General features: G+C 30.6%; 3 protein-coding genes across 3 annotated transcripts; all 3 read right to left on the reverse strand.

The window, feature by feature from the left end:
• Positions 1–1,404: 1,404 nt before the first annotated feature.
• Positions 1,405–4,191, reverse strand: LOC108323095 (subtilisin-like protease SBT3). The gene has a single exon (XM_017555441.2). It carries the CDS (start codon positions 4,099–4,101, stop codon positions 1,810–1,812), a length of 2,292 nt encoding a protein of 763 aa, XP_017410930.1. The 5' UTR covers positions 4,102–4,191; the 3' UTR covers positions 1,405–1,809.
• A 2,949-nt stretch (positions 4,192–7,140) lies between these two features.
• Positions 7,141–9,078, reverse strand: LOC108323105 (putative F-box protein PP2-B12). Its single transcript, XM_017555450.2, has 3 exons — positions 8,770–9,078; positions 8,465–8,583; positions 7,141–8,010 (listed from the first exon to the last, which is right to left on the reverse strand). The coding sequence occupies exons 1-3, from the start codon at positions 9,028–9,030 to the stop codon at positions 7,371–7,373; spliced, it is 1,020 nt and encodes a 339-aa protein (XP_017410939.1). The 5' UTR covers positions 9,031–9,078; the 3' UTR covers positions 7,141–7,370.
• Positions 9,079–11,563: 2,485 nt separating this feature from the next.
• Positions 11,564–14,326, reverse strand: LOC108323107 (putative F-box protein PP2-B12). Its single transcript, XM_017555452.2, has 3 exons — positions 13,973–14,326; positions 13,769–13,887; positions 11,564–12,194 (listed from the first exon to the last, which is right to left on the reverse strand). The coding sequence occupies exons 1-3, from the start codon at positions 14,225–14,227 to the stop codon at positions 11,792–11,794; spliced, it is 777 nt and encodes a 258-aa protein (XP_017410941.1). The 5' UTR covers positions 14,228–14,326; the 3' UTR covers positions 11,564–11,791.
• Between the last annotated feature and the right edge of the window lie 6,784 nt (positions 14,327–21,110).

Here is a 21,110-nt window from a genome sequence, read left to right on the forward strand (position 1 = left end):
CTTTTCTCTCTCTTTTGTCAGCAGCATGGACACAGGGGCAATCTTTATCCAATTCCCAGCCTACGTGAAATGGGAGAGCCATCATCAAGGAATGTAAAGGTATTCATCATACGAAACTGGTTTTGGTGACAATCACTTCTATTGATCGATCCCTCGTGCATCATGTTAATAACTTTTCTTCATTGGTGTGTTTGAACATATACAGATGAAAATGACTATGTCAGACAACAGTCAAACATCAACTGAGCTTCATGTGAGTAGCTTGCTTAATCCAATTACTCAAAGCAATGGAAACTCTCAGCCTCCAAGGTAGAGTGATCTTATAATTAATGAATGAATGCAAAACATGGTCATTATTTTGTATTATGAATTTATTAAGGCAAGTATGTTTTGACTACCCTATAGGCTTATGAGCAACTCCCTTTACGATCCAATCTATGAAAAAAGGGGCCTTCCAGTGGATCCCATTCTGAGGACGTTTCTATTGGGGCGGGAAGCGTACATGATGTAAGTTTTGATTCTAATATAACTCTTTGAGAAATGTTTCTTTTGTTTGTACTAGGCTTTATACTCATGTACTGTCTTATGTATTCGCAGGTAGCATGAAAGCTGTCATAAGCTATATATATGTTTGAGCCGCGAAGAAAAGACAGTAGCTTCAAGAACTTACTGAGATTTTAATATATGCTTTAGTTTTTTGTCTTGATAAGGCCATCGAACTTTATTAGACGTGGTAAAAGTTGGATTTATGTTTGAAGATTTTATTTGTTATTACTTAAGACTCGTAGAGTTTCGTGTTATGTAGTTTGCTTTTTCTTCATGATTAAATACTTATTTGCTCGTTTTGTGAAATCCCAAAATTGCGACCAAGTTTAGAATGATTCTCGCGTTACAAGAAGATCTGCAAATCTATAACCTTAAAGTTTTCAATTTGAGACAATAATTCGATCTATTTTATGAAATGTTTGTACCTTGCAAGAACCTAGCTATTAACTTGAGAAAACATAGGTAAAAGTGGCTAACCAGTTTTTTGGACTTTTAATGGCTTTAGGTTGTCAGCAGAAAAGAAGAAAAAGGTCTTGGAATTGCCGTAACTGTTATGAGCAAACAAACACTTAAGGTTTTGCAGAAAAGTTAAATGTTATTTAAATATTAAAATTTGACTACTATTTTGTTGTAAAGTTTAATTTTAAACTTCTATATTTTAAAGTAGAAAATTTTAATTGCTTTATTAAAAAAATAAAATGTAAAATATTTTGATTATTCTATTAAAAAATAAGAAAAATTCAATTACAAAGCATTCAAGTATTTCTTGAAAATGTCTTATCCAAACACAGTAAAAGATTTGATAAAAGTAAGTGTTGATTTCCACACTTTCATTTTAAAATAAAGATCACAAGAACATGTTAAAAAGATTTTTTTTTGTTTGTGTTACAATATGTAGTATAGAATATATTATAAATGCACACACATATATAATTATGCTGATACAAGATGCGACAGCTACCTGAATCATTGCTTTTAAATAAGCAAAGACAACAAGACTCATCGGCAAAACACATGTTTGATGCCTAAAAACAAACCAAATTTATTCATCGATACCACAGTTTTTGTCCTTATTCCAAGTATTTCTCCAAATCCTTTTCAAACAACTAAACACCAGCTATACATTATATTATATATATCATGCTCTACATGTCCTTCGTGATTATCCTAGCCAGACAAAACTCCAGTATTAGGTAACAAATTACAAACTGCATGGTACTTTTATTTGTTATTATGGCCACTAAGAAGTAATCAAACTTCAACTTAAGCAATTTCACTAGGTGCCACAACAATGGGGCTTCTCACCTTGCGTGCACCACCATCTTCAACCCAAACAATGTCCCCAAATGGGATATTTTCCGTCTTATTTCTCCTGTACTTTATGGTAACTGAGTAGTTTTGCTTTTCATTCTTATAGCCAAATGACAATGTCTCTGGAGAAACCTTAACAACAGCGCCCTTAGGTTGTTTCACCTTCACTCTATACGTAGCAGCACCATCTCCAACATTGGTCACGGTCCTCCTGAACTTTTGGACTGTTGATCTTGTTTTGTTACTGTACAAGACTATAAAAGAAGGGTAGTTAAGATCAGATGATGGGTTATCGGCACATATGTAAATAATTGATCTTGTGATAGTTAGGATCTGGTTCTGTGTGTAGCCCAAAGCGCAAAGAAGGTTAACATAGTCCTGAGGGGTGGCATCATATATGAAACCTGGATCAAGTGCTTTGTTAGGATCAATCTCACCAGCTCCCATGGCAAGAGGAGAAGCATATTGCAATGGGTTACCATTATCCCTAATTGGACTTTGAGTGTTGTCAAAAGGGTTGGCAGTGGTGACCAGTGCAGATCTTATAGCAGCTGCACTCCAATCAGGGTGTGCTGCTTTTAGAAGAGCAGCAACACCAGATGCATGAGGACATGCCATGGATGTTCCAGACAAAAAATTGTAGTCGCTAGAGAGAAACACATTTGTGCCAATTCTAGCTGAAGGTTTATTTGGAACAAAAGCAGCCAGAACATTTGAGCCAGGTGCCATTACATCAGGCTTTAAGATCCCCGGGTAGCTTGGTGAAGGACCTCTTGAAGTGTAATATGCAGCAGCTGGTGCTGGCTTTATTCCAACAAACGTTTGTTGAAAGTTGATGCTGGCAAAGGGATTCTCAACACTTTTTGCGTACTTGATCACGGATGGTGCATCACTTGGGCTGATCACAATGCTTGGAGAATACAAACGTCCTGTTTCAAGTAGCCGTGGATCCTCGGAGATAAACACAGCTCCTACCACACTGGCTGCAGTAACAAGATCTATTTGCTCAAGGACAGAAATTGAGTCAAAGGCATCACATATAATGATCCCTCTTGTGGCTGCTTCGGATAACAGTTTAACCGAGTTGCACGCCGATAGATTCTTGTTGTAAATAAGTGGAAAATTCTCCACTATGGAGTTTGCTGCAAACAAGGTCCAACCCACAATGGTTTGGCCATTGCCAAGAGCCAAACTGCCAAAAGTTCGGTCTATGGTGCCTGCTGCAACTGTTAGGACCCAAGGGATTCCATTATGCAAAGTACCAATATCAGGACCTTCATTGCCAGCTGAAGATGAAACCAGAACCCCTTTTTCCATTGCTGCAAAAGCAGCTATTGCCACAGGATCCTCATAAAGCGGAACACTGTCAAAACCCAAAGAAATGGAAATGACATCAACCCCATCAGCAATGGCTTGGTCCATTCCTGCAAGAACATCAGAGGCTTGACGCCCTTCATCCCAAAGGACCTTATACATGGCAAGCCTAGCTCGAGGTGCAACGCCTCTGGCTACCCCTTTGGCGTAGCCAAAGAAAGAGGCACCATTCACATAATTGCCAGCAACAGTAGATGATGTGTGGCTTCCATGACCCTGAGTGTCTCTCGCTGAGTTCATGCTGATTGTGACATTTGGATTCGCTGCTTTCACACCCTTGTTGAAGTACCTGGCTCCAATCAATTTGAAGTTACAGATGGAGGCATCAAAGTCTTGTCCTGGCTCGCATGTTCCTTTCCATTTGGATGGGATATTTCTGCTCATGCCATCATCTTTGAAACTGGCACTTTCAGGCCATATTCCAGTGTCTATGAGACCCACAATGACACCCTCCCCAAAATTTGAAGCATTCCATATTCCTCCGGGGGTGTCCAATGACAGAAACTCAAAGGTGTGTGTGGTGTCTACGGTGGCAGACCTGTCAGGATAAGCTGTCACAAAGCCATCAACTTTCTTTAGACTCTCCAACTCCTCTGATGATAACACTGCACTGAATCCATGCATGGCATTATCATAAGTGTACACTAGTTTCAGCTCTTGTTGCTTTGATGGATCATCAGCTATTGCCAAGTCTATGGAATGGATGATGGATTCATACCAATCATGATGGCTTGCAAAGAGTTGAGGCATGAGCGACTTGTCCATGTGAACTACATATGTGGAACTTTCAGCTTTGGCATGATGAGCCAGTAAAAGCCAAAGAGTGATCAGAAACATCAATGGAAAGGGAGCCACAAAATGAGCCTCCATTGATTATTTCTAAGGTTTAAGCAGATAGAGAACAATGAGATATTTGGCTTCAAACAAGCAACTCATATAGGCTTCTCATGTCTATGTAGGGCTAGATTGATAATGACTTCAAATTATAAAATTCAGTAAAGTATTATTTATTTATGCAATAGGTAACATCAATTTGTTGACATAAACAAAATCAGATGCCAGGGAATATGAGGGCGAGATTACGGTAAAAAAAATTACAGGGTGAAAGGATTATTCTGTATTTTTAGAGTTTAACTTTGATTTTCTTACTTGAGTTTGTAACAATTAGCAGTTGAGTTTCTTGGTTATATATGTTAATTAAATATTTTATGTTGATAACCTTGTGCTTAGAAAGAAATTAGTCGGCTTTACCAAAACTTTTTTGAAAACGAATAAAATAGTATTTTAATCATCAAAAGAAACACTTTTTTATATTGAGAAATTAATCTTCTGTTTATTAATTAGATAATGCATGATAAAACTGAATTATAATACATACGGCCAGTTAATTATATTAAAAAAATCTTGAAAGCTATGATGTTAATTTTTATTGATTGAATCAATTTCATTACAATTATTTTTTTTTTCTACACAGATGAATCAGAGACAGCCGTTTATGGTATCCATTTTAAATGCCTACATCAACTGGCATTTGTGCCGGATTAACAGCTTCGTAAATGTCAACTTCCAAATTTTAAAAAAATAATAGTATTTTTACAACCATCATATTTCCATTCTTTCGAGGGGGCTGCTGAAAGTTCTTGAAAAGGTTAATTTACAACATACATATTTATCAGGCAAACTTTCTTTTACGAATAGATTTTTTTATACTTAATCTTATTATGCTATCGTAATTATGAATTAAAATATATTTTAATGAAATTTATAATTTGTTAAAATAGAATTACGTATTTCAAACAAATAATAATTTAAATGTATGATAAATATCAAAACGATATCACTTGACACACTTAATTAGAACAATAACACCCCAAAATTTTCATGTTAGACTATTGAAGAGAATGGGTGAAAAGACAAACTAAAGTGTGTAATTTATTTTTTGACGACTAAATGAAGAAGCTGACAATTTACACTTTATTTTCTCCGTAGAATTCATGAGCATGCAGTGTATATCGTTGACCTCTAATTTGAATCTTGTCTTTTTGCATTGTTAATAGCATCTACGTATGACCTCCTAAGTTTAATCTATCATGTTGTAAATTATTAGGGAACAGAAAGTTGAAGATCACATGTTGCCACATGCTACTACAGTTATGTGTGATTGTTTCATTTGTTTTTGTGAACGTGTGTAGTGAGAATAAGAATGAAAATCACCCCCATTTTCTCTGAAATCAACTCAATTCAACTGAACCAAAAACTTGCTTAAGTTGAGTTTGCAAAGATGAAAATGGTTGAACGTTGGAAAACTTGATTAAGTTGGTGGATGGTCTTGAACTGTGCAATTAGTTACAACGCAGCAGACACGGCAGAAACATCTCAGAGAACATTTCTGCACCTTTGACATCGAATCTTATGATTCATGTTCTTTCTTAAGAATTAAGATATCGATCCCGTGATTCTCATGCGCTGATGGATTTCTTTTTACATGTGTCAAAATTAAGCTTAATGTTGTAACTAAGAGTGTTTGAATTAGCTCATTCAAAATAATAATTTTTTTTAAAGAAAAACAATTATTTCTAAGGAATGAAAAATATATAACTATATTAGTTTAATTCCAAGAGCTTGGTTAATTAGGCCAACCCAAATAAAATTTGATTTCTTCGAGGCACTAATTTTGAAATATCAATAGAAATATAAATAAGGAGCAAAGCATGATATATGGGTTGTTTTCTGATTTTTATTTTCATATATAAATTTAAATACTTTACATAGATTGTTTTTTCTTATTAAAACTGATAGTAATTATTTATCATTAATTCCATAGTTACTATATCTTTTTTTCTAAACTACTTTTTATTATTTTTAAATGATAATATATATTTATAATATTCAATTAAATTAGGCTTTTTTTTACTAAAGTAGCATATTTTTTAAAAATTTTATTAAGATAGATAGTTTTAAGAATATTTTTAAAACTCTTCACACCTAAAATTAAATTAAAGATTGTGTTATTTTGATACAACTTCCATATTAAACTAAATTTCAACTTAAAAATATTAAGTTATAGGCTTGACACGATTTATTCACACGTATGAAGTTAGAAGTACTTATTTATATGCATAAGTTTTTGAAAAATTGAACAGCAAATTTAAAAGAAAAAACTACAGTAATTTGGAAAGAAAACACAAAACTTCATCTACCAAAATAAATGGCCATTTAAGAAGATACACTGTGACACGGAAGTGTAGCAGAATCAACCAAGCATTAAAGAAAATAGTTAGATGTCAAAATTAAACTAAATGTACATTGAACTCTTTAAAAGGACTTTTATAAAAAAAAAAAGATTAATAATGTTTTCAACTTACATAAAACAAAAATTAAAAACTACATAAGCTCTGTTTTATAAACTAACTTACGTCTTGTGAAAAAGGAAATAAATTATAAATTATGAAACATCTTTATGCACACTATCATGTCATGTATCTTAGCAAATAAGTAGCGAATTTAATTTTAATATATTTTTCACCTTAGAAAACGTATATTTTAAAAACTTACTATAAAAACTAATAATTTTGATAAATACGTAAAAAAATTACTTACCAAACTATTGTAATTAAATTTTAAAATAAACTAAAAAAATTGATAACAAATCAATACACTAATTGAAGCAAACTTCATCAGAAAGTAAAATAGTACACTTTCTTGTTTAAGAATCAGACTACACGTCAACACTTTCTTCAGACCTCTTTAATAAGAAAGGGCCCAAAAAGGAGAATAAAACTAATGACCTTTCTAGAGCAAGGAGTGCTTATTGGAGGAACAAATCTTCTTGTCAAATTTTTATTTGGCACTGTTATCTCATCTGCAATTTGATGCTTATCATCATCTTATTCATATGAATTTATAAAATTCTGACAAAATCTTACCTATTTGATATAATATTGACAACTGAAGTATAAAATGTTTTACAAGATAAACATAAATCAGTGTAGCAGGACATAAGGAACAAACAAATCCCCAAATCGAGATCAAACAATTCATTCGCAGGGCAACAATTTGGTTTACTAATGGAAGCTTCAAAATTGAACACAATCGAAAAGAACATTTGTACGAGAAGCAAAACATGAACAGAGACTTAACTAATGGCGTACTGTTTTAGGCCTTATTTCGATTCCTTGAAGAACAAGGCCACCCTTCCAATCACCACTCTTGATCTCACAAGCACCCATTTCCACTTCCTTGTCATCTTCCCCATCGTTGAAGAAATCTCCCAATTCCACCTCCATCCACCCATCTCCTCTCTCCTTTGGATACTGAAGATCAAAACTGTTGTTGTTCCTGTTGTTATCGTTGATGTTTGGATACTGAAAATCAAAACTGTTGTTGTTTCTGTTGTTATTGTTGATGTTTGGATACTGAAAATCAAAACTGTTGTTGTTTCTGTTGTTGTTACAATTGTTATTGCTGTTATGTTCTGCTAAGGGTGCCTCAACACTGGTAAGAAAACGTGCACGGTTGAATATGCGGCGAGGAACAATCTGGTACCTTAGCCTCCGTCCTCTTTCAGCATCCAAGTAAACGATTCGCTTGGAAACTTCACCTCCAGCAATTCTAATAGACACTTCAACTGACTGGTAATCGAACCCGTAGATTCCTGAAGGACTTGGCCTGAACACAAGGTATGCCCCATACAGTGTTTTGGGGGACAGCATGCCAGTGTTTATCCAGCCCCGAATTTCCAGCCAACACACACTCACAAGCTCAGCCACCTCAGAAAACCTGCAATTCCAATCTTATTAAACTACAATCCATAATGCACAAATCTGAGACCCTATTCTAAGTTAAAGAGAGAAGCAATAATGAAAAAAGTCTACAAGATGTACTGCAACCTTGTTGGTACATGATCTAAACAAAGAAGTTCATTCATTGTTTCTTTATTATGTTCTTGCTTGAAGGTGTTTGTAGGAAAGTTTATTCACATATATGTCTATTCCAAAATCATATCTACAACCATACAGGATAGAAATAGGTAAAACAATTCAGAGCTCATGCGTCATACACCATGTTTAATCAAATAATTTAAGGATGGTGTGATTCTGATATTGTTCTCGTGGGAGAATTGAAACTTCATCTCATTGATTACCTTTACAGACAGTGATAGATTCTTAATTAGAACATTAAGAACTACATGGGAAATTGCAAAAGTTAAAACCGTAATGGTTGAATTGGTTACCTGGCATCTGGTAGAGAAGTCCAAGCCCAATACCTGGGAGTATCTCCCCATACAATGAAGAGAGTTCTGGCTGATAACATGTAGCATTTCTTTCCGTACACTTTATCCAGTTGAAAGCTCTGCATAATTCGATTTCCCACATTAATACAACATCGCGCGCGCGCACACACACATACACAAAATCAGAACAAATTGAGACTATGAGATGAGAAAGGAAAAGACCCAAGAGAAAAAAAAAAGTAAGAAACCGATGAAACGTTTGATGCGTGGAATTCAGAATATGAAATGAAAGATAAAAAAGGTACCTTTTTGCCATTATCAATGAGGAGGGGATTCTGGCAGAGGTGGAGATAGAGGTGTTTCTTGGAAGGGAAAGATGAGGAGGGATATTGGGAAAGGAGGGTGTGGAAATCGGAAGGCAGAAACTTGTGCCAGACAGCGTCGGATTCAGCGGCGGATTGGAAAGTGGATGAAACGAGAGAAAGCCTGCAAGCATCCCTCGGAGATGTTAAGGAGAGAATAGTGGCAATGCAACCTTCGGGAAGGTTGTTGAATTCCTCGGCCATTGTAACAGGAAGAACGAACGCGAACGAGAATAAGATGAGGATGGATGTGTTGTGTCAATATATATAGGGCTGTGAGAAGAGGGAAGCTTAGCGGTTAAGAGAATGGCGTCAGCCACACGATTGTTGAAGAAAAGGATGATAGTGAAAGAAAGAAAAAAAAGGATCTTTTAACTTTATTGGATTTCTACATCCCTTTCGTTCTCCTTATCCTTTTTAATATTTTATTATATATAAATTAGTCTGTTAGAAAACAATTACTTCTTGTTAAATGAGAGGGAATTATATACTCTATTCTGCAGAAAGGTCCGGATTGAAGGGCTTGCGGAAAGATAGTCATAATAATTGTTCGAATCAGTTACATTATTTTTATTTTTAAAGTAAAAATTAACTTTTATTTTATATTTATATTAATAGATATAGAATTTTCATATTATTTATATTTTTATCCGTATATTTATATTTATATTTAATTTTTATTATTTTTGTAGTGTTCTAACTTAGATATAATATCTTATCAGGCTCCACTCGATTGGTCTTCACCTAATTTACATTCTATTTATGTGACAGTAATATATATTTAATGAATAAATATCTCTATCAATAAATATAATATAAATGTAAACAACAAAGATAAAATATTCATATAAAAATAATCACTTATTCAAGTGAGAATAAGAAAAAACATAAAAGATGACACATGTTTTAACTTAGGAGAGAAAGTGAGAACATATTTTCGTTCACTCATGGTCACATTTCTTTTATTTGTTTATGTATTTTTTATTTTTATATAAATATAAATTATATACCATGCATTTTCCTATACTAGTAAATTATTAAAGCAATTAAATAAATATTTTACCATACAAATATAGAACCTAAGACATTATAACTCAACAAAAGTTCTTACGAATTAGGTAATATATACTTAAACAAATGTATTTTTTTTATTAATACAAATAAAATTATTCAATCATAAATAACTTTTTCGAATCTTACATATTTGATATCAAATTTCTGAAATTTAAGGAAGGAGTATTAATCTATCAAGTAAGTAGTATTGCTAGTTTGGTTTAATGATAAGTCATATAAAATAATGTTGGTCTAGTAGATCGTCGAGTGGACTGGATTGCCTATATACTCGTAATAAACCGAGAGCACACTCATCATATTCCAAGAAAGTTGTAGGACATAAACCTCAAGATGCCTTAAACAAACACATCCTTTGGAAACTATGAGTAGTTTCTTACTTGAGTCTCTATATAAAAACAAGAAGCATCTTTTTAAGAAGAACGGTACAGGAAGGAGAGAATAAAGGATAGAAAGAGAGAGAGAGAGTGAAACCTAAAAAGAATAATTATAAGCTTATCATTATAAATTAAATGTTTTTCACAAGGTACATACTCTTGACAGAGTATAAAGTGAACAAATTTTCATAAAACATATAAGGATATTATTCATAATAGCGAATCCTCTTACGAAGGCCTTCCACCCAAGATATTTCATGAACACATTATTTGGATGAGTATTATACAGTTTCAGAAATTTATGTTTAGTGAGAATTAATCATTTATATGTTTTACGTCTTATATTGGTATTATACGTACATATTTTATATTTGGATAATTTTTTTTATCAGATATAAAATTTGATGTTCAATCATTACAATCTGTATATTATTATTTTTGAGTGATTTAAGATAAAGTAAGATAAGTTAAAAATTGACATATATATTAGTATTACATATACATATGTTTGTATTTGGATAATTTTTGTATCATATATAAAGTTTGATATTCAATCGTTATAGTTTGTATATATTCAATCGTTATAGTTTGTATATATTCAATCGTTATACTTTTGTATATTACTATTATACTTTGTATATATTCAATCGTTATACTTTTGTATATTATTATTGTTAATTTAAGATAAAGTAAAATTGGATGAAAATTAACATAAACAATGTGATTTTCATGTTTCACAGCTCAAAATAAGACTATGTCTTTTAATTATGTCAATATTAGTAATTATTTATGGATTTAATTATAATTAACAAAATTATTTTCATTTTATGGATTGATGAATTGACTCACTAACTTATTTAATTACAAGTTTTTTTTAGAAACTTTTACTTTCATATTTCTTGCATCATTTAAGTTATGAAGTAATGTTTTCGTTGATCTTTAATTCTATTGAAATCATTTAAGTGTAGTGTAAGCCTTTCAATTGGTAAGGATACATATGTGAAAAATAATGATAAATTTTGAACTCAAAATTTTACCATTTGTAAGGATGCATATGCGAAGGGTGATACCCCTACATGTGTTGAATAACCAGTTGAGTTGGTTGTGTGGGTTAATAATTATTTAGTGTAGATATTACAAATAAAATATGAAATGTATGAGCTGATTGGATATCCACTTTATTATTTTGTATTAAGAAAGTTTTTGGATTGCTGATTAGTTGTGACATGACCCTAAAATTGTGTTGTTAGACGAACTCAGTAAATGACATGACAGATGAGGAAACTGTATTCAACATAGCAACATGTTTGATATTAGGTTTTTTTTTTTTTTTGTTCCTGCAAAGAGGAACTGAATTTTTTAAGTTGGAAGTACATGTCTGGTACGAAAACACATCATAGTTGAAGGGTCAATGCTATGCTTAAAATATGTATGCAGCATTGTGCCAGTGCCATCTAAAAACAAGAGCCACGCATATGCAGTTCCGTGAATTAAATTATACAGTAAATACCGGTTGGTTAATTCTCATACTTTGGCCTAACCTCTATTCCTTCAACAAAGAGGCCAGACTTCCAATTACCACCCTTTACCTCCTTCACACTCATCTGCACTTCATCTTCTAAGCCAACATTGAAGAAGTCTCCCATCTCAATCTCCAACCACCCATCACTTCGTAAACTGGGACGCTGCAAACCTGCAACTCTTGTACCGTTTGATGATCCATCCAAACACACATTTTTGGTATCGTCACCATTGAAATCAACTGATACCTCTACACGGCGGTTTCTAAATCCACTGGGATTGATCATCTTGAAAACAAAATAAGCAGCATAATGAGTATCCGGGGACAAGGTAAGGGTATTAAACACCCCACGAATTTCAAGCCAACACACGTCTATGAGTCCAGCAACTTCCGGGAATCTGTTCAAAAGTTTACGAAGAAATTACAAAGGACAGGAATAATTAGTGACGATGAAGTCTCATAGGAAAAGATAGCATCCATAATCAGGACAGTATCCATTGAAACAAGAAACTGAAAAATGCTGAGTAATTCATTGATTCATAATTATACAGGAGTAGATACATTACTGTGACCTTAAAAAACACTAAATCTTCCTTCTTCGTTTTGTATAGGAATTCAGGAGTGAGTACTAGAATTCCCAAAAGTACTTTCCGAACTTTTATCCATACATATGCTATGCTAGCATGTTGATGGTGACTACAAACATGAACCAACATGAGACCATACATTTCCCTAAATATATGTCAGGTAATGTCTATTCTTCATCATCTTATCAGAGGATTTGGAAGTAATTGGATAGCTGTTGTTATTACAATAACTAAATAAGGGATAGAGTTGAAGAAATGCATAAATTATGCTGGAAAAACAATACCAAGTTAATTCACTTTCCACAGCTGCTAAGGACCTATAATTAGCCTGCAGATGAATTGATGACCGCTGACATTAGATTGCTTCTTTGTTTTACAAGAGACAAGTCAATTCCTCGGAAAATGAAGAGAAACTAACTTACTAGATTGCCTAATATCAGGATTCCTATTTACCCATGAGACTTAAAGGTTTGAAAGTCAAGACAAAACACAGTAAACTCTTAGGGTCTGCAGGTGCCCATATGTGTGCACTATTATGGAACTGCTTAGACCTGCAAGTGTAAGCACGAAGTGGCAGAAAATATGAGATCCTAGCCAGAAGTGCCTTCCAAATATTTGAGCACACAATGATGGACTGCATCTGCATCTGCATCTGCATCTAAGTGAGTATTGACAGCATAACTGATTTGGGCTCTAGAAATTGTCAAGCATGACAATAGTAAACCATATTTGAAAAGAATTATTATACAGTTGGACACCTTCACTGTTATTGAATATCAGATTTGAGTCCATTAAGGTCATAGGAACAAGACTTATCTGATGAGGGAAACACTAACACAAAAAAAATCTCATGTTTTTGTTTTACTCAGATCCACCTACCAACAATGAGTTAAACAGCTCCAATTGCTGCTGTTGGTAGTGAAATCTTTCTCATGCTTTAGAATGTGGAGCTGAAAGGGACGAGGTAATGCCCCCAATTCTAGTCATGAAGAAACCCAGTTTAGCTTAATTAAGCTGTACTGTATGTTATTTCAACTTTAACAATTGATCAGGCAGAAAGCCCTTTTATTTTTTAAATGCACAACAGCCACCACCCAAGCATTAAGAATGTCAATTCACTGATCCCTCCGTCTTCAATTCTCCCAATAAAAGCATCAATTGATAGGAATAATTCTTATCCAACAAGGGAGATAGCATTATTTTCATAAACTCTAACTATTTAAAAAAGGAAAACCATATACAGATCTCCACGGCATGAAGAAAATATCCTATCCTGAGTCCAACCACTCAAAAGTTGAATATCAGCACAGATACGGTATTATAAAAATGCAGATACACTAACAGAGATCAAACAACAATTAGTATCAATAAACCAAAAAATTGACCTGGAATCGGGGTCAGTTGTCCAGTTCCAATATTGCTCAGTGTCGCCCCAAACAATGGAGAGAGCCCTGGCAGCAAGCATGTAACACTTTTTCCCACTCTTTTTCTCCAATTGAAAACTCTGCGTTCCACAGGTTGCACAGTTAATTGCCATACCAAAGCAACAGAGAAAGTTTGAAGAGATGTGAAAAATGCACGGGTTTTACCTTCTTGCCCTCATCGATGATGACAGGGTGATCTGCCAGAGCGAGGTAAAGGGCTTTCTTAGAGGGATAATTGGGAAGAGAGCATTCAGAAATTATGGAAAGGTAATCGGAAGGAAGAAAACATTCCCAAACAGCGTCGGAGCCTGCGGCGGAATTGAAAAGCTTTGAAACGAGAGAGAAGCGGCACGCATCGACGGGCGTGGTGCGAGAGAGAATGAGAGCGATGCAGCCTTCTGGTAAACCCTGAAACTCCATTTCTGTTCCAGTTTCTCACGCCACACCACGTATGTTTATAGCAGACACCATTTCACGTGTTTACACGTGCAGCCCATCACAACCGTTGGATGCAAATCCAACGTGCAGCATATGTAAGTATCTATCTAAATTTATCAGTGTGGATGTTTTCGTTTTTCTCTTTTTGAGGAGTTTGATCTATTCCTTGTCGTTTAAGGAGCCATTTTGTCCTCCTCGTCTCTTTCAATATTTCTTAATAGGTAATAAATTAAAGACAATACATGTCTAATTTTTAGGCATATGAAGAATTATTGAAGAAATTTACCCAAAATAATTTTCTTTTTAAAGTGCAAAACTTGCTTTGTTTATCCAACCTGACTCTTTTTTTTTCAAACAAGAATCTCGCTCTCATTGATTACTTTGTTCTGGCTAATTATTCTAATTAAATTAATATTTATATAATTTTAAGAATGTAAAATATTAATTTAATAATGTAAATTCGGATTAACAGTTTTAACGTTACACTAAAACTAATAAATTAATACACTTTAATGTTGTTTAAATAATAATTTTAGGATATTTTTATCATCGATTCAAAATTTTATTACTAACAAGATTAATGTTTTATTATAAATAATAACATTTTATTGAAATTTACTGAATATTAATTTAAATATTTTATTAATATTAATGGTCTGTGTATTGTATAATGAATCTTTCTTGAGATTAAATACTAACTCGTCACAAGCTAAGTGTCAGCATGGTTGATCGACCACAACATGACTAATCAATTAAAACATTGTTGATGGGTCTTAACATGATGAGATTATGAGCAATAATAATTCATTAAGTTCCTAATATAGATTAAGGTATGATTGAACCATCATTAGACCGACAAAAAAATAAAGATTTATCACAACTACTATATATAAAAGTTTCAATATGACTTTAGATGGTATGCACATAATATGGGTTATCAATTTTGAAAATATGTAACAAATAAGTCATTTCCGTTAAATAGTAAGAAACCCGTCAAGACACGTTGATGTGGAAAATTTTATTATATGGAAATCGAATTTAAATTATGACGTGGCTACCATTTTTTCCATGCACTGCCACTGGACCAACCAACCTTAAACAGAACCACCACGATAGCCTTGCCTCTCGCCTGCATCTCCCTCTTCGCGCAATCACCGTGAGAACCACCATTGTCCAAAACCTGTAGAAAAACTCAGATATGCAAATTCGAACCACTTAAACTCCCAATCTCACCGCGAAGTACAAGACCTCCATGGAACCTGCAAAATAATCCAAATCAAGTAATCCACAAAGCCCAATTATGAATTCATCGTGAATCAGAAACCTATCATCTACGAAACCCAAATCCAGAACAACCTCGTACCACCACGAATCACTTTGCACCTTTATTTGCAATTCATACCTACAAGGAAGAAAACCCAAAATGCGAACTAGAGGGACACCGCAAAGAACAAACAAAAACACGAGCCTATTGATCATTTGCTTCCTCGCGAAGCCTTCGTCATCACCAACACACCGTGAAAAGCAACTTGTTGCACAAAATCTCAATCCCTAATTTTCACTTTACGAAATTCTTAAATTTTTTTTCCTAACCACGGTCTCCACTTAAATAATGTCACATCATAAATTAAACTTCAGTTCTACATCATAATATAATTTAAATCCTATTTTCACGTAATAAAATCATCATTGTCAATATGTCTATTGTATACTACATCAACATGTCTTTGTTTCTTTACACTTAACGGAAATGACTTATACATATTTTTAAAATTGAAGACCTAATTAAAACAACTTAAATGAGAAGTTCGAATTGCAATTAATATATAAGGATGATTTGAGTTTTTAACTTACTTTTTTTATGATCACTTGTTTTTCTTAACATGCATTCAATTTTTTATTATGATAGATTCATGATAGCCTTTCAAATTTTTCTCATATGTAAATTGGAACAAATTTGTGCCACTTCTTTTGTAATTTCTATGGCTTAATTTTTTCAACAAAATAAAATAAAATAATATATATATATATATATATATATATATATTACAGTTTTCTCAACTTAAGACCAACGCAATCTCTACGGATAATCCAGTGTCCAACTCAAAAATTGAGTTTTATATACAATATATTCTAAATATTTATTTCTAAGTTTTCTCTAATAGATATTGATAGATAATTACTTTTTTCTTTTTTTCCTGTAGCAATTCCCATTACAACATAATGCACAAATGCTGCAGTCGGGACCAGAGTATTATTTACTTGCAATAATTAGTTTTTTTGCTTGACACTTGATAATAGACATAATCAAAGCTAATCATAATAGTTTATTTTTTTATAAAAAAAATTGTTGTATTTTGTGATCTAATAATCACTTTGATTATTTGTTTGAATATTTTTAACTTCTTATGTAGTTCAAATTCAAAAAACTCAACATAACAAAACAAAATAACTAATATTTTATTACATGACGTTCTGTGAAACTTAGGCATAATAATATTTGTTAAAAATAAATTTAACAAAATTTTGAATTCAGAAAACAAAAGTTAAAATTTTTAAAAAATATTTTTTACTAATGCTCATAGCAGCAAATAATTTAAATTGAACGACTTGTCCAAATTAAAATAAATATACAACTTTTAGAATCTATTATTTAAAAAACATAAAATTAGATTATACTTATTAATAAAGAGAAATGACTTTTGTAACTATTTTTACTCTTCATATTTATTACATATGTTATCTTTATTAATATAAAATATTTTATTATTTTAAAAAAAGTTAATAAACTACCAATAATTAAAAAAAATATTCATAATAAAATTATAAAAAAATATTTTATATCTCATATATTTTTTAATAATTATGATAAAAAATATTTTTTTATTATCATAATTAGAAAATAAATACATATATGTTAAGTATATATTTCCACTAATTATATAATAATATACTTCTTTATTAAAAGAAATAACTTCCATTTATACGATAAACATTCACTATAAGAAAAAAAAATTATCTACTATAAAAATTTGTAAGTAATACAATAAAACTAATTTACCTACAGATAAATTATAGTAGATAACTTATTAACTAATACATCAACATATAATTATTTATAATTACTTTTATATATAATTATATATAGATTTATTAGTAGATAATTAAATATTAATTTATCCATAAACAATTACATATAAATTTATTTATAAATTTATTTATATATGTTGATAAGTACATACAAATTTATTTGCAGATAATATTAATATATCTCTTTCAGCTTTGATTATATTGATTTTTTCTTGCCTTATGCAATTTTAAACATAATAAAAAAATTTATAAAACACTAACACAAATGCAGAGAATTTATAATACATAATTAAGCAAATATTAAACATACAATGTTGATATATAAAGTTAACAACATTTCCAGGAATCAAAAAATTTATTCAACCATCTTAACAAAAATACATTCAACAATATAATCATATATAACAAAAGTTTCTAACGTAGTAATAATAACGTTTAAATTCTTTAACACTAATAATTAGTGTAACTACGAGGTCAATTATGTTGTTCTTCATCGTGATGTTGTTGCTCTTGTTGATTGTCTTTTACTTGATTTTTTTGAGTATTTAGTGGTTGAAACATAAAAAAGTATAAAATATCAATAGTCTTAGTTATAATATTTTAAATTAACATATCTAATTATGAAGATTTAAACCGCGAAAATATATTCCTCTAAACAAAATTAAAGTGTCCAAAGTTTGATTTGATGCAGCAAGTCGAGTTCTAAATATCAATTAGCTAAATTAATTATATATTTTTATATTATATATATATATATATATATATATATATATATATATATATATATATATATTGTAATTTAAATTTATACATGTGAATTGTCTCATCCTATCCTGTCATTATCCAGACGAATTGCGAATTATGCACGACAGACTTAAAGTAAGTCGATGTCAAAAGCTTAATTTTTCGCACACATTTTTTTGCGAACCCGTCTTGCATTGTCATCTTTACCAAATCGATAGATAAAAGGTAAGAATAAAGGGTTAGCCAACTTTTTGTTTAAATAAAATTAAAATAAAAAATTTATAAAAAATTATTTTTCTATATTATATTAGTTTAAGAATACAAACATATATTGATACTGTAATTTAAATCAATACAACTCAAAAAATAAATTTCAATTATTAATAATAATGGAACAATTTAAGGTGTAATAATTTATTTGATTGAAGATATGAGTTAAATAATTAAATTATAAAAAAAACTAACCTAATTAAGATTTTAAACCTTTTTTTATACAGAGTAAACAGTGCTGTACTCGCGAGCCAATCCGGTTCACCACGAGTTTGGGCCAGGTTGAGTTTAAAAAAAATGTAATTTTTTTATGCGGGCTAGTTTTCAACCCGACTCACTTAGAACCCGGCTCATCCAGGTTGGCTCACCAACCCACCTAATTTAATTTAATTATTTTATTTTGTGGTTTAATATTATTAGTTAGTATTTGTTTATTATACTGTGGGTGAGAATTAAAAAGAAGATGTTTCAAGAGAGAAAAATATTATAAATTTATCTATTCAATACTCTAATATTATAAATGAACAAGTGATACAAAAATTATCAATGTTAAAAACTTATTTGTTCGTCTTTTTGTGCTTGTTTTTGGATTAGTGTATGATACATTTTTTTAAATTGTTTTTTAAGTTTAACATCATTTTAAAGTGAAATTTATTTAGATTCGAATTAAAAAAAATTATAATTTTTTTTATTTAAAAAAAATACTTCTAATTAAGTGAGAGCCAACCCGTTTAATCCACCAACTCATGGTGGGTCGAGTCGGGTTTGAATTTTTTTAACTCACTTAATGAATCGGATTGTGTTGACTCATTAAGTGACTAATTCATGATAAACCGAGCTAGGTTTACCCAATTTGACAATTCTAAAGTAAACTGAGCTCCTCTTATCTTTTACGAAACAATGGGAAAACCATTTCATTTATTTTGCCATCGATCCTTAAATGATATAGTTGATACCATATTACTTCCATATAATTAACGCGTAAACTAATCTTAAAATTTTGATTTTAATGAATGTCAAAATAATTAAAGAATGTCTATTAAGAAGCATAAATCTTGCAATTCTAAGAACTAAAATGATTTTTATTTTACTCCAAATGAATTAGACTCATATCTAACTGCATCAATACAATAATGTAAATAAATTATAATTTGTGTAAATTGCCTATTTAGTGGATTTTTTTTTTCAATTTTTAATTTAACTTTTCACATGTCAATGAAATTCATTTTATATGAATTTAATTAAAATTTTTAATTTAGTTACAAATAAATATATGAAAAAAACTAAAAAAAAACTATGTAAAAATTCAACTAGCAAACCGTGATAATATCTCATGAAAAAAAGAAGATGTTATAATTAAAGAAGGTTAATGCTTGATTTAATTGAATAAAAAATGTTTTATATTCTATATTGTACACAATACTCTATGAAGAAGGGGAAAAAAAAGATACTTTATTGAATAAAAAAGTATATCATTTTAAGAGATTTTAAGTTTAAAGTCAATACCAAAATAATTAATAAAGTTATTAGAAAACGATTAAAAGTTTCATTAAAAAATATGGGAATTAATATTTTTATTATTTTGTGTTATCATCTTTTATAAATTATCAACTTCATTTGAATGTTCTTAGTATTGTGTCAGTAGATAGTTATTTATAGAAAAATATTCTTTCAACAATTTTTTTACCGTTTTTTTACAATGTGATGGTTTGTAATTGATCTATTTTAAATATTTTTTTGAAAAATAAATTTAAACGAATTAATAAAATAGTGATATGTAATTTATTATAAAAAAATTATTAAGAAAAATTATTAACAGTTATAATTTATATTATATTAAAAATGCAATGTAAAATTGAAGTATGTAATAATCTTCCTCGATGCAATTACACTCAAAATTTCTCCGAATTATTTTATTAAATTTTTATTTACTTGTGAAAGTTAAAATATTAATAAACTATATTAAAATATACAAATATATCTGAAACAATACAGTATATTAATTTCGAGTGTTTAAATATACTACTTCAATGTTTTTTTTTGTTTTTTTTATCTGTTCTTCAATCACAAAATAAAATGCAAAATTTTGAAAATATTTAAAAACTATATATATTTAATATGATTCACATTATTTATACTTTAACGCATTTTAAAAATCAATTAATACGTTTTTCTAAAACATTTATAATTATCATATAATAAATCATTATAAAATGTCAACTTCAATAAATATGTATTAACATAGCAACAGCAGTAACACGCATGTTCAATCATTTCTTGTAACGTCTTTTATTATAGATATCTATTTTATTACAACTTGCAGCTCTTCTGCAATATTATAAGTTCAGACTGACATTAAAATAAGCACACATAACATAGTTATGAAAGCCAATTTAGAAAAATAATTAGTGGATCAACTAAGAATTGGTTGACAATCTTGAAAATAAAATATCAATATTTGATTCATTGGCCACAAGAATGAACAAATTGTGTTGAGATACTATATTGCAATGTAAAACAAGAATGAACAAGCCATCAATTAAATAAAAATAAAAAACTTAAGCATTATATATTTTTTTGGAAAATCCTATCATAATATCAGAGTTAATAATGGTTAATTTTGATGACTTATAACTTAGCTAAATTCCTATAAAAAAAATAATTTTAAATTAAAAGTAGTGTAATTTGTAGATTGAAATAATTTCATAGTACATAAATTCTGTAAAACCCCCTAAGTCATGCAGTTTAAACAGTTTAAAAA

The sequence above is a fragment of the Vigna angularis genome, chromosome 3 (genome assembly GCF_016808095.1).
Source record: "Vigna angularis cultivar LongXiaoDou No.4 chromosome 3, ASM1680809v1, whole genome shotgun sequence".
Classification (NCBI taxonomy): domain Eukaryota; kingdom Viridiplantae; phylum Streptophyta; class Magnoliopsida; order Fabales; family Fabaceae; genus Vigna; species Vigna angularis.